Genomic DNA, 27,412 nt, shown 5'->3' on the forward strand with positions numbered 1-27,412 from the left:
GAAACACCCGATGAGGAATAAAGTCCACTACGTTTGAAACTGAACGTCGCTGCCTGTCACGGCAGGTACTGACAGGGCACGTTTGCCTGGCAAGCATATGTCGTGACATGCCGCAGCAGTATCTGCCGCGAGATGCCATCGTTAAAACTTTGCCACGCACTTCGTCACAGGGCGTTATCGTCTGGCGTAGTAACTGGGTACGCTCAGTTTCACTATTGCCTTGATTGAGCGTTGAAATTCCATGATAAATATCTCTAATCCGGAGTGATTTTCAAGATTAAGTAAGATCTTCGCTACCTTTCATTATTAGATGCAACGTATGTCCGCCTCGTCCAACAGCTCCTCTACAAGAACGCCGCGTTCGCTGCGCTCATGTGGCCTTTACGTAAAAAAAAAATGCTACTGATACTGATTCTGAGATTGTAGCTCAAGGAGCTACTGATTAGACGCAGGAATCATCCACTGACGAACGTCAGAAACATACGGCCTGTCGCCACCTGCTCAGAAGCCGTGTTGTCGCAGCAAGACTTATTGCCGCCGGACTTCAAACCCGCATGACGTACCAGAGGTTCCACACTGGACGATGGCAAAGCCAACGGTGAAACTCTCAATCCCCGGAATAACGAAGAAGTCGGAAATGACGCTTGCTATGCTCAAGCATTTCGCGTTATCCTACATTGCGCACATGTATGGGTATACCGAACATGTTTTTGCATATGGTTCTGTGACACAGACCTCTTCCGCACCAACTTACACGGTACCTGGAATGGGGACCGCTCAACGGTTCAAGATAGGACACAGAACGTCGTCTACAGCAGCTGAGTTGACCGGAGTTTAAGACGCAGTTCGCCGCATACTGCAACAAAGCCTCGAGAAATGGACAGTGTTCTGTGACTCGAAACCAGCACTGCATCATCATCATCATCATCAGCCTGGTTACACCCACTGCAGGGCAAAGGCCTCTCCCATACTTCTCCAACTACCCCGGTCATGTACTAATTGTGGCCATGTTGTCCCTGCAAACGTCTTAATGTCATCCGCCCACCTAACTTTCTGCCGCCCCCTGCTACGCTTCCCTTCCCTTGGCATCCAGTCCGTAACCCTTAATGACCATCGGTTATCTTCCCTCCTCATTACATGTCCTGCCCATGCCCATTTCTTTTTCTTGATTTCAACTAAGATGTCATTAACTCGCGTTTGTTCCCTCACCCAATCTGCTCTTTTCTTATCCCTTAACGTTACACCTATCATTCTTCTTTCCATAGCTCGTTGTGTCGTCCTCAATTTGAGTAGAACCCTTTTAGTAAGCCTCCAGGTTTCTGCCCCGTAGGTGAGTACTGGTAAGACACAGCTATTATATACTTTTCTCTTGAGGGATAATGGCAACCTGCTGTTCATGATTTGGGAATGCCTGCCAAACGCACCCCAGCCCATTCTTATTCTTCTGATTATTTCCGTCTCATGATCCGGATCCGCCGTCACTACCTGCCCTAAGTAGATGTATTCCCTTACGACTTCCAGTGCCTCGCTGCCTATTGTAAATTGCTGTTCTCTCCCGAGACTGTTAAGCATTACTTTAGTTTTCTGCAGATTAATTTTTAGACCCACTCTTCTGCTTTGCCTCTCCAGGTCAGTGAGCATGCATTGCAATTGGTCCCCTGAGTTACTAAGCAAGGCAATATCATCAGCGAATCGCAAGTTACTAAGGTATTCTCCATTAACTTTTATCCCAAATTCTTCCCAATCCAGGTCTCTGAATACCTCCTGTAAACACGCTGTGAATAGCATTGGAGATATCGTATCTCCCTGCCTGACGCCTTTCTTTATTGGGATTTTGTTGCTTGCTTTATGGAGGACTACGGTGGCTGTGGAGTCGCTATAGATATCTTCCAGTATTTTTACATATGGCTCATCTACACCCTGATTCCGTAATGCCTCCATGACTGCTGAGGTTTCGACTGAATCAAACGCTTTCTCGTAATCAATGAAAGCTATATATAAGGGTTGGTTATATTCTGCACATTTCTCTATCACTTGATTGATAGTGTGAATATGGTCTATTGTTGAGTAGCCTTTACGGAATCCTGCCTGGTCCTTTGGTTGACAGAAGTCTAAGGTGTTCCTGATTCTATTTGCGATTACCTTAGTAAATACTTTGTAGGCAACGGACAGTAAGCTGATCGGTCTATAATTTTTCAAGTCTTTGGCGTCCCCTTTCTTATGGATTAAGATTATGTTAGCGTTCTTCCAAGATTCCGGTACGCTCGAGGTTATGAGGCATTGCGTATACAGGGTGGCCAGTTTCTTTAGAACAATCTGACCACCATCCTTCAACAAATCTGCTGTTACCTGATCCTCCCCAGCTGCCTTCCCCCTTTGCATAGCTCCTAAGGCTTTCTTTACTTCTTCTGGCGTTACCTGTGGGATTTCGAATTCCTCTAGGCTATTCTCTCTTCCACTATCGTCGTGGGTGCCACTGGTACTGTATAAATCTCTATAGAACTCCTCAGCCACTTGAACTATCTCATCCATATTAGTAACGATATTGCCGGCTTTGTCTCTTAACGCACACATCTGATTCTTGCCTATTCCTAGTTTCTTCTTCACTGTTTTTAGGCTTCCTCCGTTCCTGAGAGCCTGTTCAATTCTATCCATATTATACTTCCTTATGTCAGCTGTCTTACGCTTGTTGATTAACTTCGAAAGTTCTGCAAGTTCTATTCTAGCTGTAGGGTTAGATGCTTTCATACATTGGCGTTTCTTGATCAGATCTTTCGTCTCCTGCGATAGTTTGCTGGTATCCTGCCTAACGGCACTGCAACTCGTCAGCAATTATATGAATCACAGAACCGCATATAAACGAGAAGAAAGGGTGTTATCCGAGGGGCCTGCTGACCGCATATAGTCATTTGGTTTATGATATGTCTCTACTTGCTGAGGCGTCTCAATCTGGGCTAAAGGCGCGCACTGACGGGAAGACTATAAAACTTAAATTTTCCCGGTATGACATCAACGCCTTGCTCCATAACTCCATGAAAACCTCTATGGCGCGACAATGGGACGACCCCGAACATCAAGAGGCGCACCTCCATAGACTTTAAGCTGGTTTGCGATCCCGGTTTCCACTTCGGTTGCGGAGAGACCAGAAAACACTCATCCGTCAATTACGGCAGGGTGTGGCGTATACACTCACGGATACCTTCACAAGATCAGACAAGACTGGGACCCCGACTGTAGCGTCTGTCACCCGCCGTGGTTGCTCAGTGGCTATGGTGTTGGGCTGCTGAGCGCGAGGTCGCGGGATCGAATCCCGGCCACGGCGGCCGCATTTCGAAGGGGGCGAAATGCGAAAACACCCGTGTACTTAGATTTAGGTGCACGTTAAAGAACCCCAGGTGGTCGAAATTTCCGGAGTCCTCCACTACGGCGTGCCTCATAATCAGAAAGTGGTTTTGGCACGTAAAACCCCATAATTTTTTTTTAGCGTCTGTCACAATCCCGGGACAATAGCTCACGTACTTTGCGTGCGCCCTCTATATGCGGCAGAGCGAAGAACACTTAAGTCTAGTGTTGACTGCTTGGACTCCTGTCCCTTTCGGAAGAAAAGATTGTAGGCGCGTTGAGAAGAGTTGACCATGCCGAACGTGCCATAAAGTCACGCTTGAACTTTCTACGTGAGACTGGTTTAGGCGATCGCCACTAGAACCTGTGAGAAGTGCACACAGTGCGAAATGCGTTTTCGCGATAACTTTTTGTGTGGACAAGATTACTCTTGCGTCTATTGTGTCTACATCGCGCATCCACGTATTGGACAACGTGTATATAGTAGCTCATTGTACCATGAAATAATCATCCGCCACCTACCATTCACTGTATTTCCCATTTCCCCTTACCCCAGTGAGGAGTAGCAGAGTAGAGACACGCTCTCCAGGCCGACCTCCCCTCCTTTCTCTTAATTAATATCTCCTCCCCATCCTTTACCAAGAGACGCGACACGTTTCGCCTAGTAGTAGTATAAAATTTATTTAGCTTAGGTGTATTGGGGGGTGGGTGGGTCCCTCAGTCCAAGGCTCCACTTGTCTCTGTGGATAGCAGGGCTTGATCGAGAAGAGCTCTCTGGCTCTCTGGATCTTCGCTAGTAACATAAGCCTCCCACTGCCTGTAACTCGGTATTTGCACCGTAATGGGCGAATTGTAATTTGGAGGCCCTAGTGTAGACGTCCACGTGACATGGGCAAGAGTTGGCCGCTCCCCGCACCAAAGACAGGTGCGTTTCGCCTAAAGAACTTGTAACTCACAAGATTAAAAAATATAGCCTCGTCCCACACCTTAGAGGAGCCTTAGCCCATTCCTATGCGCATAGTGTGTGCCTGTCCCTGTCGTACGATGGACAACGTAGTCCATCGGAAAGTGCTGCAGGTATACAAACCTTTCTTTGCCAGCTAAGATAGTGTACATTGGTGCAGGAGAAGCATTCCTTTCTCATCGCCCCAACCCAGATAATGTGCCATACGCGAAGCAGTCGACGCTGTTATTCGCGAGTGACTCGACGAGGTCGAACTGCGCTATGCTGCTCCATTAGTGAGATTTGTACGTTTTCGTGTTGCGTAGAATCAAATGCTAGGAGAGCGGAGTAGATACAGCACCCAGTAAGTAAATATTCGCAAGAACCAAATGGAATACAGGCTCTGCTTTTTTGATGGGGCCAGTCACGACAGCCACGTGTTCCGAGGCTCGGCGATGCGTATATTCCACACGCAGCCGCATGACCTGCGGCGTCTCTGCACAGCCCAATCGCTGGCAGCTCGGCAGTGCTGGCGGCTTTTTTTTCCCTCTCTCTTTCTTCTGCTCAGCGAAAGGTCGCGGACTAGGTGCACGGTCGACGAGGAAACTGGCGCCTGCGCCGAAGGAATGTTGGAAAGCCTGCAATCTATTACATTTCAGCGCCCGTTCTCAAGTGGTTCAATTTAAATGGTAAGCCATCATCCGTTGACGGTGGGTACACCGTCATCGGAGGCAACGGAAGCTGAAGCTTGACCCAGTGATGCAGGTTGTTTCTGACTCAAATATTATAGAGCCGTCAGACAATCGTACTTCTTACTGCCATTGCTAAACACAACTCGACTGCGTTAAGTCGTCTATACCTTGGCGCTTTATTGAGCGTCTGCACCACATATCGAATGGTCAATCGCTCTCTTGATCGTCTGATTCACCGCCCGTCTTCTCGCATGGGAAAAATGGCGGCATTATTTATGAACATTGCTGACATTTCTGAACATGCTGCTGCAGTTACGCCTCCGCCCCCGAAAGGTATCAACAAGCACTTATACCCCATTTACATCAAAGTCCCTGACAGACACAAAAAGTCTGGCATGACTGTTTAGGCAGTATTACAGTTGGCTCAGTCACACATGTTCGAAAGATTTCCAGGTTATCTTCAAGTATTCAGTGATGCATGTGCACGCAGTGACGGCCAAGACACCTCTGCAGCTTTTTTCTGACCTTCGACTAAGGTACGACTTATATTTCATATACCTCATTAAACTTCGTCAAGAACTTCGGAGCTAGCAGCGATTAATGTAGCACTGAAATGCGTGCAAGAGGAGTTAACCGCATCAAAGACTGCCATATTTACGGATTCCTGCGCTGCCCTTAGCAGATCACAAAGCAATCAAATTGTTTGCCAAGTTATGCGCAGTATTACTGACTCTGGAAACAAAATTTCATCACGTGGGGTACCTCTCGTTACTCAATGGATACCTTCACACTTAGGCATCGCCGGAAATGAAGAGGCTGATCCGCTGGCTTCAACTTAGGCTCATAACAACTGTGTCTGCCCTGAAATTTCGTGCAAGCTTGATATGACGCTCGTCTGCTGATTCGTCGCCACCTACTCAAGCAGCATGGCTGGTTCGCTTTGCAGTTGCCTGTCCCTGTTGGATATTTTGGGGCGGTGTCATCGTTTCACAGCTGGTCGCTGCAAGCCAAGGCATCCTCCCCCCCCCCTTGCCACCAGCCATCCTCTTCCTGCCCAGCGGTTATCAGCACTCGCCAGTGGAGATTTTCCGGGCCATGGAGGAGCTGTTACGATCGGCCTGCGGGGGCTGGCGATCTTCCGAGAAGCGACCTCTAAACGCTTCCCAGCCCACGGCGATGACTCGCTTTGTAAAGACAACAATGCCCTCCTCAACAGCCCAACGGCGCCGGCATGTCTAGCCACGTTCGGCGGACCGAGTATTGTTAGTTGATTCGCTGTCGCCTTCACGGTTTGCTTGGAGCAAGAAAACTCCTGGGAAAGGATGTTTTGCGGTGCTTTCTCACGGGCCCCAGAAGTCGTCACAGTCAATGGACAGACGCGGCGGCTACTGACTGCGGGGTCAGCTCTGGGATCAAGAGGCTAGACCCCTGTCTACGAGAACCCTCTCTCCTCGGTGTGTTAAGTGAAACCAAAGTGCGGAAGTATGTGAACCCTCCCCCTCAAAGGCGGGTCGAGCACGATGACTTTGGACGCTCCCGTTGTAAGAAGGTTGAACGGCAGTTTTCCCTCACCTAGGGATCTAGGGAGGACAGAGGGTATCTAAGCAGCCGTTGTCGGCTGTTCGGGCTGCATTCTCTTTCAGTCATGTTAGACAGATGGCATGTAACGTTATCCACCCTTCCTGTAGATTTTGTAAATAAATCCCGTATTCCTCGTTCTGGATGAGAACCAGTCCCTCCCTTTAACAACGTCCTCAGCGTGGATGAGTCGGACGACGGTATGGGCCATCTACTACTTATTTCATGCCCGACCCCAACTCTTACAGCCTGCGTTGTACGACACTCGACGAATGTCTGTACCCTAGTGGTTATGCGTCTCGACGCGATCAGGCTCATCGCACGCTCCTTACGTTTCTAGAATTTGACTCGGACACTATTTCTTCTATAACATTTTTGAGTAGCGTGACCTGCAGTGACCGGCCCTAATGTGCGTTACCTGTACTGTGTTCTACTTTATTCTTTTAGATTGGTCATTTTGCCCTTTCTTCCGTCTTTCCTCCCCTCGTTCCTATATCTTCTATTTTTATGTTTCTGTCCCTTCCTTTCTGAAGAGTAGGCAGGCGTTGTGGCCCTTGCGGTGACAGGTGCCAGCCTGATCCTCGCTTTGCCTTTCCGGTCAGATGTATATAAATTTTCAAAGCAAGTAATAATATAATAATTCCACTTTCACGCGCCGACAAAAGAAGAGAAACAAATAAAAGAAAGACACCGTACGCTGAACTCTTGAGCATGTTTTATTTTTATTCAGGTTCTAGACAGCACACAAAATGACACAACAAAATTGCCTCACGCGAGAGCTAACGTAACATCAAGGCAGTGCCAATGACAAGATGCGTGTATATACTTTCGGACATATAATACGTAGAACAGAAAAAACAACTGCATTATGCATGTTATCGGAGGCCTATGACATACGGCTCGCAGTATATTCGTGGGTCCATGGGCTTTCGCAGTCCTTTTTTTTCAGCACACCGACCAACGAGGGTACATGGAAAAATAATTGACTCTTTTTGGCACGCGTGTCCTTGCGTTGTGCAATTTGTGCAACTCGCACGTAACGCTACAGAATTAAACTAGCCTACACGTCGCGCCAGCTTGCTCACGATAACTGGCAGAGGTACGAGCACAAATAGTGCATTTTGCCAGAACAATGAATGGACAGCAGTAAGAGAGTCATAACTAAACTGTCCGTATTTGTTTTGCGTATGTACCGACAACACTTAGACTCCCTTGTCTGTTTTCAGGAAAAAATAAAACACGTTTCTAACGCAACAACGGCACGTGCCAAACAGAGCCACAGCATGCAGTATCTTTTGCGATATGGTGCAGCGCAGAAAGAATATAATTCGTCTGCAAGACTTTCCGTATACAGAAGGCACTGTGGGCACGACGGGACTTACTTTAGGCACACTTGTGTCACTGTATTCGTGGTATTGCGGTATATAAAACGGAGTATATTCGAGGTAGGGAGCACGACAGCCATAACATTTCTCCGGCTGCCGTGGTTCACACGTGGCTGGCTCATCGCACTGCGCCGATACAGAGCGCACACTGATCACAACTAGCACGAGTCTTATCGAGGCACTTGGTCATTGGACACTTTTTGACGCATGGGACTAGCGTGCGACTATACGTAAGCGTATAGCATAAGAATGCCCCTCGCAGCTATAAACGAAGGTTTGGCAACAAGCCTGCAGAGACGTACACACAAGGCAGCACCGACTGTTTCAGTCAAGGCTTAACAACACAAGAGTTCTCAATAACACTGCACATGATAAAAGGATAAAGCTGGCTTAAGAGTCTCACTTTGAGCGTCGCTGCGATGCTGTGTTGTATATCTGAAAAAAATTAAAGGACAACAAGGCACTGCTCCAATATTAGAGCAAATTTTTGGTAGTCGTGCTTTTCTACGCCATGTTGCTCGTTTTGAGCACATAACCTATTCTACTCTGATTTGCAATTGGCACCTCTTTAATTCTTTGCTTCCCGCGGCGCGTCATGAACTCATCCCAATGTGGCTCGTGTATATGTCTTCGTCTTAGAAGAGGTTCGTAAATTATTAATGAGCGGCAGGTGGTTCTGGTTGAGCTAAAGAAACCTCTCGGTTGAAGGAAACGTTTATCGTTATTTATCCGGCATCTTGGTCAATCGCAACGCTTACCCTCTCGCATAGATTCAAGCCTGAATCAAGAGGAACTACGTCAAAGCTGCAGGAAAGGAACTAAGAAGCACAAGAACGAGGTTTCCGTGAATACCGAAAACACGCCCTGACGCTTCAGCCGAACTGTTGAGAAGCCAGTGACACCAATTCTGACGGGGAAGAATTTATGTACGTCTACGCCTGTATCAGACCTTTCAGACGGTAAATAAATGAGAGAAAAAGATGGGATCAAACTAGCATATTACTTAATTGTATAAAGCTCAAAATGTTACCGCAGAAAGTACTTTCACAAACACCGAAATTGCTGGGGAGATCCCCGGATGACGTGCACGTCAACTTAACACTTCTGTGACGTAATTTATAAGCACGTCCAGAATAGAAGCTGTCGGATTATTTTCGCAATGAACTACGTGTGGATGACGAATCATAGCGTAAGCAACGAGCTCACTTCCTTGTGGCTATTCTAAAGCCAATATAGAAAGCTTCGAACTGAACGCTTTGTCGAGCAAATAGATTACTTAAAAGTAAATTGGGCTTTCGTACTTTATTGCATATAACGGCTTAACTCAAAAGTAAGTTACCCACACTCGGCCCGTTTGCATCGCGGGTTGGCTCGTTCGGGTAACTGTGGGACGTTGTGGGGAGGCTGGCGGCAGCGCGCCTCTTCCATTTCAGTTGTTGGTGGAAATAAATACCGCTCGTAACAACACGCACCATATTATATCGCTGCAGAAAGCCAGAAGAACACAGAAAGTACGAGTTCTTAAAACCGGCGCAATTGTTCTGGGCTGCCTTCACGCAGGCAAAATGTTGTTCGCGACTTGAGCACAAAATAGACGCACAAAGCATCAGTGATTGGGTATAGTCAGAGTGTGAAGTGCTGGAGACCATGAGCCGAGCATAGATTTCTGCTTGCGTGGCTGACTTTGGGCTCCTTAGTTCGCCGTGCTCGTATAAACCTAGAGTTAAATGTTTAACGCCTTTAATCAAAGCGCCAGAGTATAGGTATCACATGCATAATATACGACTGGGCTAAAAAGTTCGCGCCGCAAAAGGTAATGCCGCTTTAAGCAGCCTTCGCAACTTTATCACTTGGCATCCCGCAGTCTATACGGTGAGGAACCGAGTTGTTCACTTAGCTAAGCTCCCGGCTTTTGCCTTTCTGTTCTCCGTCTCTCAATACTCGAGTACGCGCCATTTGTAAAAGTGTTGTCCTTATGGCAATTTCCTAACATATTTATATTATTTTACTGTAATTGAAATAGAAAAAGAAAACATATTCTAAGGACTGGGTTGTTGGACATGTTTTCTATCTTGATCCCCAGACATATGTTTCGGAAATGGGCAAATAATGATAACTTAAACGAGAACCATACCCCAGGAATAAAAATTGCAACTCTGCAAAAGAAGTACGGATATAGCTTTGTGAGCGGGTCTATTAAAACATTTAAAATGCACAAGAACGATACACTGCACAGGATTATTGTAATTGCCAGCCTTTTGCAAATAGCACTTTCGCAGAGTTTCTCCTGACCAAACCAAAGAAGCGCTTTACGCAAACTTTATATAGTAAAAAAGTTGTTCGCATTAAATGCTGCATTTGTCGCTGCTGCTAAAATTGGGAGATCTGTTCTGGTTACTGAGTTGCGAAGTTGCAACCGCGCTGTTCAAATTTTCTTGTGATATTGTGCTTGTCGGGAGTTTTCGAGAAAAGAAATTTAGACCATTTATGGAAAACAATGCCTAGGATTATAATTTTTCAGTTAAGTGTCACCTACAACTTCTTTTGCAGAATCGGTTAACCGGTTACCTAGATAAAGCAGGCCGAATTCGCAAAGCTTTTTGTTCGTATCTGTTCTTTGCCAGCGACCAGCCGCACTCACCAATAATTTGTTCAACAGCGTAATTGGATGGCCACTTGCTGCTACGAACAACTTCGTCTGAAGAAATTCCTGGGGGGGGGGGGGGGAGGGGGGCATACAGGCCCTGATTTTGCTATGTATCCAAATGAGAAAGAAGAAAACTTCTAAAGCATCTTTTTTAAAGACTGCACCCGGTCCACAGTGGCACGATGAGTGCGCTAATAGCACTAGAAAGTTAACACAACGATATCTATCTAGGTGAAAATTATTCAGAGCGAGACCTGCATCGCGATTATTGGAAACAATGACGCCGCCCAATTCGCATGTGCCCTCTGCTGACTAAGTGCGCCTGCAAGGCAAGATAAATTTTACTCTCGCTAGCGTAGCATTAATCAGAATACAGAGATTTCCTCAAAAAAGCCTATATACAGCGCAGTAAGCAACAGCTTCTCTGAGCACGTGTTTCCACAAGCTTGGTGGAATAAATGTTTCTTTGATAGGCACTTGATCGCTAACGCTCGAGAGCTTTCCTGCAGAAAGGAAATAAGATGAGAAAGGTCAGCACTCGCTCCTACTACCGCACCATACCTTTTTGTAAATGCCACTAATTCTCTAAAGCTCAGTAAGAAACACGACATATGACCATGTGATAGCATGAATTTTTAAACTCAAGTTGAGAAACTCATGCGCGTTTCATATAAGCCAGCAGTAGTGGTCTTCCTATGCCAATAACTGACTGCAACGGAGGTTTGGACCTGCAAATGCAAGCTAGTTGTAATAGTTTTTCATTTTATAGAAAAAAAGAAATGAAAATACGCGCCATGTCGTTCACTGGGTACGCGTCACTGCTTGCCATTTAAAACGGCGTATATTAATATAAGCACCGGATAATTCAGGGTACTGGGGCGATAATACGGCAATCTTACTTATATCAGATTATCTGGTTTGTAAGAAAAGCGCGAACGGTATAAGTACCGTGCGTAGCGCAAGATTGAACTTCGCTTACGAAATACGAATTCTCAGAACAGGGCGCTGGATGTTCGAGGCCTTTAAAGAACTTATAAAGCCGAGGAACGGTGACACCTTGTGTATGACACATATCCAATCGGAAAGACGAAATTAGTTCGCATTGTCAAACCCTGCTTCTCGATTCTTGGCACACATAGCTCGTACAAGAAATAACGCCAAGCCGCAAGACTTCCAATGCTTGATACACCACAGCATGTGCGAAGCTTGAACTTTCGCACTGCTATTGGCCGCTTGCATACGGGAAATACGAGGAGCGTGATGAACATGATGACCCCTTTCTTCGCTGTGTAGGTCCTTAGTTGTATTTCTTTACATTTAAAAGCGACAAGCTTGAGCCTCTAGCGAGCGCATTTCTTGAAAAGCATAAAAACAAAAACCCCGACAAGCAAAAAGAAAGTGGCACACGCAAAAATGGAACCTTCGGTGACCAGTCAAATATAAAATCTCGATTTGTCTCTTGGTCACGTAGCCAACACAGTGAAGCTTACACAACTTTGCACAAACAACGAGCTTCACAAATACGCGGAATGCCAAAAGAATCGCCTCACAAAAGCAATGCAGTCTTGATAAAGTCAGAGACGAGTCGTGTTTTCTTTTTTTCTTTTCTTTAGCGACGACATCGACTAGACATTCACACATCGTTGCCCGATGTTCAATATCTCCGCTCATCTACGCGCTATCCCGTATGACGAAGGTGTTCAAAATAATAATGATATATAAAAAAAAAAGCAGACGTGAGCGATTCGGTATATACAAAGGGAGACGCACCACAAAACACACATAATTTCACAACAACGCATTGAGCATTCACAAACCGCCTCGCTCCGAACACGCATTCGCTGCTGTCTTCCCAGTGGTTAACCTTTCCTCCGGCGTCAGTTCCTGTCTTCGACCGGATATGACGTTGCGCGTGCGTCCGGCGCAACGCGCAGCTCAGCCCGAGCCCGGCTGAGCGGTTGACCGTGGCTTGTGATGAGCACATGTTGACAACGACTTTCGAAGTCGACCTCGGCACTGGTCTACGGTTCCCACCGACACCAAGCTAAGAACGTTCACAATACTCTTGGCGTGCGGGTAGGGGGGGGGGGGATCCAGCAAGGAGGAACAAAGTTATGGGAATGCTGACGTATGATCACAGGCTGGGCGTGTGTGTGTAACTTGTCCGGAGGGCTTAATAAACACGCTCCTTGCGATAGGAATAATGTCGAGAAGAAAGAAGAGGCCGTCTCTTGCGAGCAGAGTCCGTGCGCGCGCAGTTCTTTCGTCAATGGGAACCAGTCGGCACCGATCGAACCGGTGGCCTTCTTGGGAGTCAAGAGCGGTTGGCGCTGGACATCGTTATTTCGAACAGCCGGCCGCTTCTGCCTCACTTGAGCACGCGCACTGGAATGTATGTAGGCTGCACCGGTTTCTGTGTGGGGGAAAAAAAGCGAGGTGAAAAATGAATTAGATCAGCCAGTTATGCTTACGACATCCACCGTGATACTCCAGCTAGCTATAGCTGCAGACATCTTTGCCCATATAAAGGGTGAACCAAGCAGGCATTTGCTCTGGCTAACGTCTTTATATTTCACCTCCTATTCTGATGTAGCTAGTCTAGGGTTTGGTGGAAAGCCGTCCAACCAGGTAAAGCCATATAACCATAATAAATCTTGTCACTAATAATAAAACGATGAAATAGACGCATACCCGTAAGGCACCTAAACGTCAATTTCGTCTTCTTCTTGTTTATTTTTTTGTCAGTGACAATATATATAATTGATTTTATATCCATGTCTCCTTTCATCCGCCACATCTGCGCCACAGTTTGTATTATTTTACTATTTTAATTTTTGTCCCAAGAACGCGGATATCTAATCTACGCATGTGCTTTCCAAGACAAATCAGAGCGAAATCAAAGCGCCTTCTTTGCTTACACAAATATCACCAATGCCTAACCGTCATCTCCAGCCTATCTGAAGCTCCTTATATCTCATACAGCTTCCACCACGCCAGAGACTTAAACCCTTCATCCTCTAATCTTCAAGGTCTTTTTTAAATAGCCTGTTCTAAGCCATAACTTCTAGAGCACTTCCGCACTTCACAATGAAAACATGGGAACATGTACTGAAGCAAAGGCGTGAAAAAAGAAATGGATAAGATTTCTCAGCGTGCAGTTCACTGCACTTCCTCAAGCATGCCTCGAGCATGCAGTTGCACATGCACAGCATGCGCTGTCCTGCAAGTCAAACATGCGCGAAAAACAGTCAAGAGAGAAAACAAAGCGAACAGTTCTTGTTCTGCATGCGCTACTGCGAAGATGCAAGCAGTGTGTTGCCATTAACACAGTAAAGAAACTGATCAGAAGATTCGATGAGCGAGGATACCGGTTTTATCGATAACGTTTCCGCTGCACTCCTTCCTTTTGGCTCCTTATTCATGGTTTGTTCTACTCCTATCGGAGTGCCTCTTATATGCGGCGACATGTTGAATAATGCGACCGATTGCGACCAATGAGCGAGGACATTAAGATGATCCATGGGACTCGATTTCTCGTTGGTGGCAGCCATATATGAAGAAAACAGATAATGAAGCCAGAGAAAGGGAAGTGAAAGTGGACGAAAGGACAACTTGCCACAAATGGCTGCCGAATTTCCTATAACGTATAACGTGAATTTCCTATAACGTCCCAATTCTTGGGTATTTAATCTACTACGTGTACAAGATTTAGCTCCGGGAGTGTCAGCCAGCGCCGCTGTGGCGGCGCTACTCGCTAACGCGGTCACGAGCTACTATTTCGGACATTGTCAAATTCCACCCATATCCTCAAATTCACCATCTTGCCAGCTCTAATTGGCCTTGATGGCTGCTACAGCCTCTCTGATTGGCTCAAGATGCCGCCGTTGCAGAATTGGCGCTATGGTGGAATTTGGCGATGTCCTGAATGTAGTACCTACGGTTAGCCACCGCCATGACGACGCCGTCAGCAGCGCCGGCTGACACTCCCAGTGCAGGTCTTGTACACGTCGTACATAAAGACCTGCTAGTGCGGAAGGGAGGACGGCGCCGCGGTAGCTCAAATGGTAAAGCAAAGCACACGTAATACGAAAGACGTGGGTTCGGATTTCGCCTAGCACAAGTTAGTCTATCCGTCCACTTTTGTTTCCCTTTTCTTTACTATTTCTATGCATTGCAATTAAACGTAGCGATTAATTTCGGCTATGGTTTCTCTCGTTTCATTTCCTGTGTTCTTCGTATACTGTGGCCGAAGTCCATTCCGTAAGACAGTGAGGTGGTCCTTCCCACCCAGAGAAGCAGCAAGGTCTCGTTCGCAAACAACGACCCTCTGCTGTCTCGGTCATTTCCGCTCGCTCAGTCGCGCCGGCAGCGTCGCAGACAGTGGACGCGGTCGCCTCACAGGAGTGCGTTCGGTGGCCCACGGCACATTCCGGCGTCTGCTCTCAACGCGCCTGCCGTTATTTCTGTAACGCGCGCGCGGAACTTGGCACGCGACGCTGATGAACGGCGCACTATGCACGCTCGCGCCGGCGTGGCGCATTAGGGCAGGCGGACGAGTGCCTCCTGCCCTCTCGGCTAGCTGTCTGCCGCCGCGTCGCGAACAGTGAGCGTGGCGCGCCACAATCTACGATGTACGGAGGAGATGCCTCTTTGGCGTTACCGAGATATGCGCTTGCGAGCATATATCTTATGCGCTTAGTTATAAGGGGACACTTAAGAAAAATATTAAGCCGGGCTGATCGACAGAGTATTCGCGTTCAAGTCGATTATCATTTTTCTGTATCAGTTTCTTGCGTGGGAAGTTGCCATCGAAGGTCCCGCGGCTGCTCCTCCATTTGGACCACCGGCGCCATAACAGAGGACATCACTTCATCTCCACGTGACAACCCTTTATGGTGTTGTTATCTCTTTTGAAGACTCTTTATTGAGATCTGTGTAAGAAGCGTACTGCTTAACGGGGGCAGGTGTTCAGCTTGCGTGAACCACTCTGCGGCTCTGCTTGGGTTCAGGTTACGGTCAGTTGAGCCTCCGCGGCCGGAGCCAGCAGGTTGCTCAATTTACCACACGTTTCCGCCTCGACCGTTGTACACAGAGAAAAGCGACGCCGTTCGCAGTGGCGGGTCGCTTCCGCTCTATGTGAATCAGAGGTGCTTATGACACACATGAGAGGCACCACAGTCGACAACAGGTGGCGCTACTTGGATTTTCTATGTTCGTAATTTTTTCGCTTGCAAAAGCTGAGTTTTCGTTAGGAATGAATGATTTGTTATCACAGGAGCCCAATCTCTCAATATAGCTACACTTAACATTTGCGTTTAGCGCCCCTTTAAGTAGCGTGACTGACGACTGGGGCGATGGGCGCGTCTTGCTTTCACCGTCCCATTGCCATCAGCGTCACGGCAACGGCATCTGTCAAGAGAGGGAGTTTCCTCACCCTTATTGTTGTGCCTTAGCTATCATTCACCGCAGCAGTAGTCACCTCCGTCATAATTTTTTGGCCACAAAATAGCAATTGTTTAGCGTACACGACTCAATTTCAATGCCAAAAGGAAGGCAAAAAAACGATCGGCGAAGAAAAACAAGTTTTATAAAAAAGCGGACAGTCCAGTGCTAGGGAACTATACAGAGAAAAAGAGTAACGGTGACGACAATGACAAAAGCAGCACTGGAAGAGAAAGATTTCTGGGTACAACATTCAAGTCGAAGGTTCTAGCGAAAAGCGACTTCAAGAAGGCTCGCAGGGAGAAGATGGCTTCGCTCTTTCCATACACGACGTTGTACTTACTAGTTCCCGAGTTCATACGTGAGCCATCGTGCCGCCTTCTCCGACATTCTACTTGGGCTACGAGAAAAACGGAGGAACGAGCTGCAGACAAAACAACCTCTCGCGGCGACATTTTCGGCGCCTGTGTACAGAAGCTACAGCCCAGCGTCGCGTTTCCATAATGCAGCCAAAAACTGCATGGGCACTGAGGACTCGTGAAATTCGTAGTGTCAACTGGGATTCAGTCTCTACATGTGCTCACTGCGCGGTGCTATGCTGTGGCACATCAGTGTATGAGCTGGAACGCAGTAGCGTCGTGAGCGATTTCGAATCGTTGTGGCGAGGGTCGCGTACTCTGGCACCGCCTATTGTGAAAATTACTGGGTGGCTAAAGGAAACCCCAATGTCACTGGGCTAGTAGCGTCATGTAACGGCTGTAATATCTGTCAGCAGGATGTTTGACTCATGTTTGCAACGATACGAGATCTCTGCGCGCTAAAAAAGTGCATAAGCTTGGGAGTCGGCGAGCAAGGCACGAATACCTGCGCAAGGACTGATCCTCGAAGGATGATAAGCGGAGGATAACACAACTCGAACTCGCATGGCGTATTAGGTGCAAGGACTATTTCTTTGCAACGTGGTGACGATCCCAAGAATGCCTCTGGAACATCCCAAAAGCGCGTTTGCCCAAGCTGCAGCCACTGTTAACCGATTCCGAGTTTCTCGGGAATCATCGTCTGCATAGCCGAACGAACAATTGTTCGATATGAAGCTGAGGCCTCTTTTTTTTTTTTTTAGTAGCGCTACATAAAACATCGTTACCATGTTAGTTAACTAATGATTTGCGCTCGCTTGCTCACCGCTGCAGTATGGCAACCGCCAAGCCTCCACTGGACTCGTGTTCTCCCTCCGTTTTCGAACGCTGTCTGCTCATGTCGTGCGCTAAGATCTCTCGTTGCAAAATGCACTTCGTTGAAGTGGATTAAAGTAATGCGAGCGAACAAAGTTAGAACCAACGTGACTGCTTACCGGCCTCTTCACGTATCGGATGGCGTACACCAGCGTCGCAAGCAGGATGATGCCGCCAATGATGACGGCGCCGAAAGCGCCGACCGTGACGTACTGCGGAAGTTCCTCCGTCACGAGACGCAACCTGGACAGCATGTCCTTGTCGGCCGACGCAAGCTGCGAGTGCAAACACAGGGTCGTTAAGAGGACGCTTTAGCTCGGGCCCAACTCCGGCGCGGCCTATTCAAATACATGCAAAACGCAGAAACGCTTTTCTGAGATAACCGCTCGACCGATTTTAATAAAATTTCTTACATTTGATAGGCAAAATTAGATTCTAGTGACTGTTGGAAGCGGAATTTCGATTTACGGTCTGAATTTTGTTAAACTAATCTTCAAAAATTCTAAAGCGTGAAAAAAAAAGAATAGAACCACGAAGTTAACAAATTCATTGCTCGACACCAAGAACAGATATCGCGGTTCTGTAAACGGCATTCATTACATCATTCAAAGCGGACAAATTCTATGTGTCAATTTATACCTTACGTGAATATGTTACGTTGTGTACAAGGGTTCTCCAAAAGTTGTGTTTTCATATTACAAAGTTTTTGGACAGTCACATGTAACATGTCAATTTTGTCCGCTTTAGACGTACTATTAGATGTAATTCACAGAATTGTGATATCATTTTTAACTGTTGAGTTACAGAGTTATAAACTTGATAGTTTCGTTCTCTGAAAAATTGCGATTTCTGCAATTTTTAATAAAAAAATTGACCACTTACATCAAATATTCGAAACCAACGGTCACTAAATTGTAAGCTTTCTTTTAAATACGACAAACCTCGTCAAATTTAGCGCAGTGGTTGCCGAGAAAAACAAATTCTCATTCAACATGTATTTAGATGGGAGCACCCGAGCTAAAGCTTCCTCTTAACAACCGATTCCGAGGCAATAGCAGGTTTAGCGTCGATTTGACAGAACGCGGGCACGTATACTATGTTCACGGCAGAGTGGAAAAACTTGCGTAGTATGAAAGGCAAAGTTGTCACGATGCATCGAGAATTGTCGTGGTAGAGTGACCTCCGCGAATTAATCCCAGGTTGGAACTCCCCCAGACGGGGACGAATCTTTCAACTGCGAAGATTTCGGCTGGATGGTAATTCTTCCCTTTCAAGAACCTTCCTGCATATTTCAGTTTTTCCGCAGAATTGATTTGCTATACCTCCTATCCTGTGGACAAGAAGATTTCTAAAGCTTTAGCGGACACAACACCGTAACGGGAGGGGGGGCTTAGCATGCATTTTTCTTTTCTTTCTTTCTTTCTTTTTGGAAGTTGCCCTGAGCCGCCACATTATGGAGGATACAGCGTTAAAGACGCACCACATTAACTGTGAATTACCTTTAGTCGCAGCACACGAGCAACTGCAAGCTCCAAACTGTACAGTACAAACTGGCAAGCAACGTACAGCGACATTTTCAACGACTTTGCTGTTGCCGATTTCCTTTGCTCCATTAACTGCTTGCTCGAATCAAGCTCCTCTCTATGTCCTTTCATACTCAGAAAGATATTCAAGGGTATGGCCGGTGAACAAAAGGCAAAAGCCGTCGAGAATGCGTCTACATTCTTAAACTAAAAGACCAATGTGAAGTTTTCCTTCACTGTTTCTGTGGGCTGCATTTATTGGTTGTTCGTTTTTATTGCTCAGTGATAGTACCCAGTGCAAGTCGGTAAAAAAATTAAGTTTTTATTTGTTCTCTTCTATATAACGAAAGATTATTCTTTTTATTCGTGGTTCTGATGGACATGCTTTTCCTGTGTTGGTCTGTCCATGCGTGATTTTGGTATCTGGTTCGATCGCGTGTCACCAGTTTCTGAATGTCGTCAGGCTGCGTGATACGGCAGTGTTCTGCACATAAAAAGGCTGGGGCGCTATAACGTAAAACTATTCCAAATTTTCCCTTTCCAATTCTGCCATCAGCCCCCCACGATTGGTCAAACACCTTTTTGACCACCCCCACTTAACCTGTCTGTAACGCGACGCCACGAAAACAGCGATAGGTTCCCATCTGATATGACGTGTACACACTCATTATGCATGATTCGATCGAACAAAAGAGAAATAGTTAATTCTGATTCGACCCCTTTTCGCCATTAGCCCTCGGCTATTGGTCAAAAGTTTTTCGGGCTGCACCCACTTCACCTGCCTGTCACGCGGCGTCACAAATCCGTAAAAAACTCGCCGCGTGAAAGAGACGTGCACGCATTAAAGATGCATTAATATGCCGAACAAAACGGAATTTTCTTCTGAATACCTGCAGGCTGCCCCGTTCCGAAAGGAATAAAAGATGGCTGCCACCGATCGCTCAGGCACTGGCGACTCGCACCTGCCGGAGAGCATGGGTTTAATTGCGTATAGTAAAACCTTTTGCGTGGCCGTGTAACGTTTTCGAGCTCTTTTGGCACGTTTGCGACCTCGTTCTGCCAACTATTCTTTGCTGAGGATCTGTTTCAGCGTCATTCTTAAGCTTCTGTTGCATGCCGCCGCGATTTTCGACGAGCCACCGCAAGCTAAGTAAAAGAAAGCGGACCAATAGCAGACGCCGGCACCACCCTCTTCATCAGGTTATCGATATTCAGTGCAGTCGCTCGGCCCCATGAAATCCCTCTACACTTGAGCATGCTCCTCGCCTCTTGTGAGCAAATTATATAAGACAAGCCGCTCAGTGTAGGCAATGTTATTCGTTTTTCAAGCAAACAAAAGTGACCTCCTATGAACGAGGAAGGCGTTTGATTGGTCTATTCAGACAACCCTGCGGGTCACCGCTCGATCCTTGCGTCGGCTGTTACGCAAATTTGACGTCAGAAGATTGGAATAAAAACATATTGGAATAGTTTTACGTTAAAGAGCGCAATAAGAAAACATTTGTTTGTCAGCGTTCGCATGATGTTTCTTCTTTTTTTTTTCTTTTTTTGCCTTTTGCCGTCGTTCCAGTCGCACTGCATTTTAATCCAGTATAGACCTGCTCGCTCAAATCAAATTTTTACTGCAAGGCGCTTTGCTGTCGCACGCGGATGGTACCGATCGGACTACGACAAAACGCGGTCATTGAAAAAGACGGGACAGTACAGGAACTTACATTCTCAAACCAAAACACAGGGAAGAAACGCCGTTGCGTGATGTCTTCGAAGAATCTGCAAGAAGTGAAACAAAAGACACTGCACTCAGAAACGCTGTAAGGACCAAAGTCAGTTTACACTGTTGGGATATGTGACTATAAACGTGACGTCATTCGGGCGATTCGACAGTCATGCGTGTTTTTTGACGTATTATCAACGCCAGGCAGACAACGTTGTAGTCGCGTGGTACATATTTATTACTGCTGTCGAAGGAGTATATCCGTTGCCACTGCGACTAGGTCTCACTATTGTTCTTCTATTTTATTGACTAAAGAAAAAAAAATATCATAAAACAGGACAGGCACACGTTCTCAGTAGCTACCGCTTCACCCGATTACGTTACAACCACAGTTACTGCGCGGTTTCAAAAAAGGACACGACGGGGACGCGACGAAAACACGTTCAAAGTGCGTTCTATGCAGTTGACACCTTTTTTTGGAGGCGAGAAGATATCACAACTGCCCGGCCATGCTCTTTGGAGAGTTACGTTGCATCGAGGCGCGGCCTAAGTTATTCCGGACAAGTTTTATATTTCCGTAGAGAGAGAGAGAGAGAGAGGCAAAGGAAAGACAGGGAGGTTAACCAGAGATTATCTCCGGTTGGCTACCCTGTACTGGGGGAGGGGCAAGGGGATGCGATAGGTGAGAGAGAGAAAGATTTAAAAAATAGAAAATAAAGAAAGAAAACTACACACACATGCACGTACATACAAACTGCTCCTGTGGGCACTGTTACGCAGCCCGCAAAGGCGTTCCTAGTGTTATGCAGTGTCACCGTACAAGCCTGCGCCACACAGTGAAGTCACAATCTGTCAGAAGGTCCAGTGTCTTTTAAATACCGCAGCAGCGCCTCCTTAGCCGATCGCAATGATGTTCGCGTAGGCCTGTTTCCAAGTATCTTGTTTTCTGTCATTGGGCGCTTGTCCAGTTTGTCAAGGGTGACTGAGAGGACTGCTCTTTGCGGGTTGAAACGCGAGCACTGACAAGGAAGGTGCGCGATTGTTTCATAGTACCCGCAGAAGTCACAAAGTGGGCTGTTGGATATTCCGATAACAAAAGAGTACGCATTTGAAAATGCTACTCCAAGCCATAGACGAACTAGAAAGGTGCAGTCGCGTCGTTGAAGCTCGGGCGGAATACGGAGTTGTAAATTAGGGTCCAGGGTATGAAGGCGTGCACTTGTGAAATCGGATGAATTCCACTGAGCTAATGTCAGGTCACGTGCAAGTACGGCAAGTTTTTTCGCTGCGTCGGCTCTCGAAAGAGGAATGGCAACGCAGTTGACGCCGTCATGGGCAGATCGGGCAGCTGCATCTGCTCGATCATTGCCATGTATGCCACAGTGACTAGGCAACCACTCATATAGGATATCGTGTCCTCCGTCAACTATGCGATGGTGTACTTCTCTGATCTCTGCGACGAGCTGCTCATGTGATCCATGGCGCAGTGCTGAGAGTAAACTCTGTAGGGATGCCTTGGAATCACAGAAGACTGACCATGCATGGGGTGGTTCCTCCTGAATGAAATGAAGAGCCGCATGCAAGGCTACCAGTTCAGCAGCTGTCGTTGATGATACATGTGATGTTTTTAGCTTTATTTTGACGGATCTTGTTGGTATCGCCACAGCAGCAGCTGAACTCGCAGATGTGACTGAGCCATCGATGTAAACGTGTACGCGGCCACTGTGCACCTCATGTAAATGTTCTAATGTGGCCTGCTTCAGGGCAAACGACGGCATGTTAGCCTTCTTCGTGATTTCTGGGATGGTGAGGCGTATTTCAGGTCTGTGCAGGCACCATAAAGGTGAGGATGGTCTTGCTGCGGGCATGTAGTTCGATGGCAATGACGTAAAAGCTTTGCGTCAGCAAACATGGCGGCACCCATCGAAGCGACGGCTCTAACCTATAGCACCAAACTGGGTTCGATTCGTGGTAACGCGTGAAGTTCGCAAGCTAGGAGAAGTGACTGCGGTTATCGCTTTCTCTCAACTAGCGTGTGTTATGAAGATTGATTCATTAGACGCCGCTGATTTCGAATTCGATTGTGGATTTTATGGCTCGTAGGCCTAACACGGCTAAGCTTGGCTGGTGAAGGCACGTAAAGTTAGTTTGCTCAAAACTAAGCGCAACTAATTGTTTGCTGCTTACAGAACTAATCACGTTTAAATTGTAGTTAAACGCGAATACACGCAAGTCAAAATTACTATTCCTATTATAAAATGGTATATTTTATTTAATTATTTCTAAACGTTCTTCATTGACACCGTAGTGGCGCTGTCAGCGCAAGACGCTATTCGCAAACACAAAGCCCTATTCTAAGACTCTTCACTCCTGCGTGTCCCAACGCCCACACCCGCAAAGCTCTTTGGGGCCCCAAACTATTGGGGCCCCAATTTTAAAACTCTGTATTGGATGGCGCGGTATATCTGTCTCGTGCGACGCGTTGCAAACGGAGCGAAGTGTGGCGCGACTGCCTCGCTAATCTGTAGATCGAGAGAGCCAGCTCGCGGGTGACGCGCGGGCACGATCCACAGCAGCCGCCGCAGACGGACCCCCACGCGGCGCGCGCTACTCTGTCGCCATCTCGTAGCCATTGTCGCAGCGTTACGTTTTTCATCTCACGTTTTTGCCATACCCTGCTCCTCTTTTCGCCTCGTGGTTCCACTGCACCTTCCTCTCCGCTTTCCCCCTCGCGCCTCTTCCCTGTCGCCGCTTTTGACTTTTTCATATTTTCGCTGCGCTTGTTCGCTCGGTTACGCCGCCGCCGCCGCTCGCCGTAGGAACGGGCGCCTATGAGCTGCGCTGTAAAATTTTTCAGCTTTCTTATTTCTCAAACGTCGGATATTCTCTTTAAATATGGCGGCGGCGCTGATGATGACGATGGTGCTTCAGGTGAGGTTAGCGTAGCAGACTTGGCAAGCAAGTGCTTCGCCTGAGCGCCTCTTTCTGTGTCGTCAGTATTGACACGTGTACTTCTTTATCTTTATCGGGTGACCACGTTTCACCGCCTAACAAATGTTATCGCACAGCGCAGGACGCGTCTGCGTGTAGAGGAAGTTTCTGGAATGTTATCGATGGTTCCATCCGCTGTCTGTCACCGAACCTTGTGTAATCTGATTGCATGTATGTGCGACGCGAATAATGTAGAACTTTGTGGAAGACACACGGGTCCCAGCATTGGACACATTGGAACGTTCGACGACTGACGTATAAAAGCTGACGCGCTTGACCCGCTGATCAGATTTTCGACGATCGGCGACGGTGTTCGCCGCTGTCGCCGTTCTTTGAGTATAGCGTGTCTTTTGAGGGCACAAGTTCCCCCAATGAAACGCGAGTTTCGTCATTCCCAGTATTGTTGCTTTCCTCAGCGTCACTACTACGTGACAATATCTGTCACCATGAGTCAATGAGCCCATTCTCTAGCAGAAATGCGAGTAGAATGGGCAGCGCTTTCTTGCGCACTTTGACCGGTCCTTGGGGAAAACTGACTGTTCTGCATGCTCGTGAGGAAATCCCGCTTATTCTCATGCCGTCCAAAAGCTTCTTCCTTTCAGAACAGAAACGCTTGCAGGATCAGATTAAGTGCCCTGTGTAGCCCACTTCGTCGTACTCAGTGCAGTGTGAAGAAGCAGCACGGAGGACCTTAAAAGCCCATGCAGGAGTGTAGGCCGATCCTGTTCATACTCTGTATAGGAGCAGTCTGAAACCGAGAGCTACGAACTTCTTTAAATATGCTTTCGTGAAGAATTAGCAGTAATTTCCCCGACACACAGAGAGAGAGAGAAGGATAAACAGAAAAGAGGAAAGGCAGATAGGTTAATCAGACGCACGTTCGGTTTGCTACCCTGCAGTGGGAGAAGGGTATTTCCCAGGAATTGCACATTGCTTACGATCTTGGCCGTGATCTTCCCTAGAAATCGTTTATTCATCCCAAACTTAGCAGTGTATAAGTCTTTCCCGCAGCACGCTGACGGCAATCATTGGTTCGTCTGTGTCGCCGTTCGCTCCAGCATTCTTCCCTCCCAGCAGACTCAGCTCGACGCGAGATCCCACCACTGCGCCACCGCGTCGTCATCCTCCGTTTTCAAAACAAGTTGCTGTCCACAGACGGCGTTTCACGCCTTCACCTGAGATCAGACGCTATTGCATAAACAGGTGACAGACGCCAAAAGTCTGACATCGCCATAAGGTGACCGGAGCCTCCCGGAGGCGATGACGACCGTATAGAAGTCGTCCTCGCGAACACCAGGGTGGCAAACGCCCTTTCCTATGCCGCCACAATCACTCTGCTCTTGAAAGCGAGACAGGCACCACACAGAATTAGTACACACGGACAGCGCATTGCGAGTGGCTTGGCTGTTCTCCGGCGGCCCGCTGAAACACCGATTGTTGTTGCAGGGACTGCATCTGCGCCGACTTTCTCGTCCCGCCGGCGCAGGCGCCTGGACTTATGACGCCGCAGGCGAGTCCGCGCAGTCGCACTTTCATTCTCCAGTCTGCCGACCACTGTTTACCCCACTTCGCGGGAAGTTCGGGAGGGCTCGTTGTCTGTACCACGGCCTCTCGATGGAAAGAAGGTGCCTGCACAATGCGTTGGGCTTGACAGTGTGCTTGTTCAATGTGTCAGATGTACGGTCATTCCATACTCCACGAGCAGCGGCATCGGGTCATCGAGGTGACGTCATGCTGGTCTCAACCCTTTCAGCAACCGAAAGAAATAATAATTGATCTCTGTGAATAACGTCAACATATACCATTTGCGACGTTCTTACCCCTTTCCCAGAGCAGGGTTGCGGACTGGATATTTATCCACCGATTAACAAGCCCGCCTTTCGCATCTCACTTATCTGTCTCCGTCTCTCTCTCTCTCTCTGTTGTGCTTGGTATGTTTAGCTGCGTAACAACTGAATATAAAGGATGCATGTAAAAGAAGAAAACAAAGGGTACTGACGTGCAAGAACACGTGCATTCTTCCTTTTTTAGTTGGGGGGAGGGAGCATGACGTGCAAGGACATCCCAAGGAAAACACAGGGAAAGCGGGAGATGGAAATTCAAAACGACGAGCAAAACGAGAACCAGGTGAAAACAGGAGCCAACGTTTTTACAAGTAGACTTGTCTTCTTCACGGACACGCCCAGGAATTCATCTCTACAGTATACTGCTTTTCGTGCGCTGTGGGCACTTCGTTACTGAGTTACAGGCTACTGCAGAGGTTCAGTGACCGTATAATAAAGCTAAGCCGCAAGCAGAAGAAAACTTGGAACAATTCTCTCTCTCTCTCTCTCTCTCTCTCTCTCTCTCTCTCTCTCTTTTCTTCACTACAAGCCTTTACTTTTTCTCTGAGGAAACTTTATGAAGTTTCCTTTGTTGCAACATGTCACGTTCAGAAACACAACTATTTCCTAAATGTTGCGGGAACTTTTTGTTCGCAGTCGATGATCAGACACGGATGAAAAACGCGGCTGTAGGAACTCACGTGTTATCATGATCGTTCGCCTTATTCGCATGACGCCATTTAAAGCTTTCGTACAACCTTTTGTCGAAACACGATGATAGACGAAGAGCTGGCCAGCTGAAGACACGCAACAAGGCTGCTGGCGTCTTTGCTCAGCCGGCGACAGGCATTTCGAACAGGAAGTGCGCGCTCCATTTCCTTGGGGCGCCGCGTTTTGTGGCTATTTCTGGAAGGAACCGCCAATGTGCAGTTTGCACGGGCAGGCGGCGGCACACGTTTCTATAAGAACGGTCTTAGTCAGGCCGGTCAGGCTGTCAGTGAGGCCTTTTTATTGGTGAATTCATTTTCTTCCGAATGGGCTACCAGCGAACAAGCTCTGACACACTAACCAGCAGAGTGTTTTGCCAACGTTAGCATACCATATTTTCTAGAATCTAAGCCACTTGCTTCCGGTACATGACGACGGAGGTCCATACGGGCTCCACGATACAAAGCAAGTAAAACAGGCTGTCAACTCAAGAGTTGCCATTGCTTGTCGGTGGAGGATGGGAACGCGTCTTCCCTTATAACGCTGTTCCTGCTACGGTGCGGCATGATTCGTTTGATGACAACGTAAATGCCGGTCAACTGTGTCCGCTCGTCGGCAGCGACGTGAAAGGTTTCAGCAGGAGTGTAGCTCAGACTTTTTGAAGATCTTAAATAAAGGTCGTGAAACACGACAACCACTGAGGCAATATTTGGTGAGGCACAGCTTTACAGGAGCAAACATTCAAAGAAAGCACGTCTGGTCGGATTTCACTCATTTTACGTACATTAGCGAAATAAAGTACTGCTACTTCTTCGTCCGAAGGCGGTTATTGCATTCTCAGACGAATGTAAATGTTTCACCTTTTCCTACCTTTCACTTGAGCACATAGGCGACCGTAATTGTTACCTGTGATAATGGTAAAATGCCGGCAACGGCGGAGCAGCTACAAGTGGTGCCCAACAGTCTCCGCTACTTTAGCCACAATACGCGTCAGATAGCCTATAAATTTCTAAAGAGGGAATATGGCTTATCGTGGGACACTGTCATATATCTTCGCATGCCTGGCCGCTCCTGCTTACGCTATGAAGCACTTTAGTAGAAGATCGGATATCGGGACCTTGGCCTGGTATAATCTAAGGACAGGATTCTTCTCGCACGATTATATTCCTTCCTTATCACCCGTCGCTCACCGCTGGTTGATCCTGGCGATAAAGTAGGCGGAGCGCCGCTCACTCCATTGGCGAAGTGCGGGAAGGAAAAGAACTGGAATATAATCGTTGCAACATCCCGCGGAGCTTAAGCCTCATAAATGATTTGAATAGCAGTGCTTGAGCACTTATTTAACAACTCTATCTTTACTTTGAACCGTGTGTGGTTTTAAAACAACGTATT

At 47.3% G+C, this 27,412-nt stretch overlaps 1 protein-coding gene across 2 annotated transcripts in view; it reads right to left on the reverse strand.

The window, feature by feature from the left end:
• Positions 1-7,258: 7,258 nt before the first annotated feature.
• LOC142579452 (protein croquemort-like) overlaps positions 7,259-27,412 on the reverse strand; it is a 111,368-nt gene continuing 91,214 nt past the window's right edge. Inside the window, exons 11-13 of one of the 2 annotated variants that reach the window (XM_075689629.1) lie at positions 20,500-20,554; positions 17,369-17,536; positions 7,259-13,000 (exon numbers count right to left, since the gene is read on the reverse strand). In XM_075689629.1, the coding sequence (XP_075545744.1) occupies positions 12,956-13,000; positions 17,369-17,536; positions 20,500-20,554 (268 nt within the window). In that variant the 3' untranslated portion in view covers positions 7,259-12,955. The remainder of the gene's footprint in view (positions 13,001-17,368; positions 17,537-20,499; positions 20,555-27,412) is intronic. The other variant, XM_075689630.1, reaches the window with a different exon arrangement.

Source organism: Dermacentor variabilis, chromosome 4 (genome assembly GCF_050947875.1).
Source record: "Dermacentor variabilis isolate Ectoservices chromosome 4, ASM5094787v1, whole genome shotgun sequence".
Taxonomy (NCBI): domain Eukaryota; kingdom Metazoa; phylum Arthropoda; class Arachnida; order Ixodida; family Ixodidae; genus Dermacentor; species Dermacentor variabilis.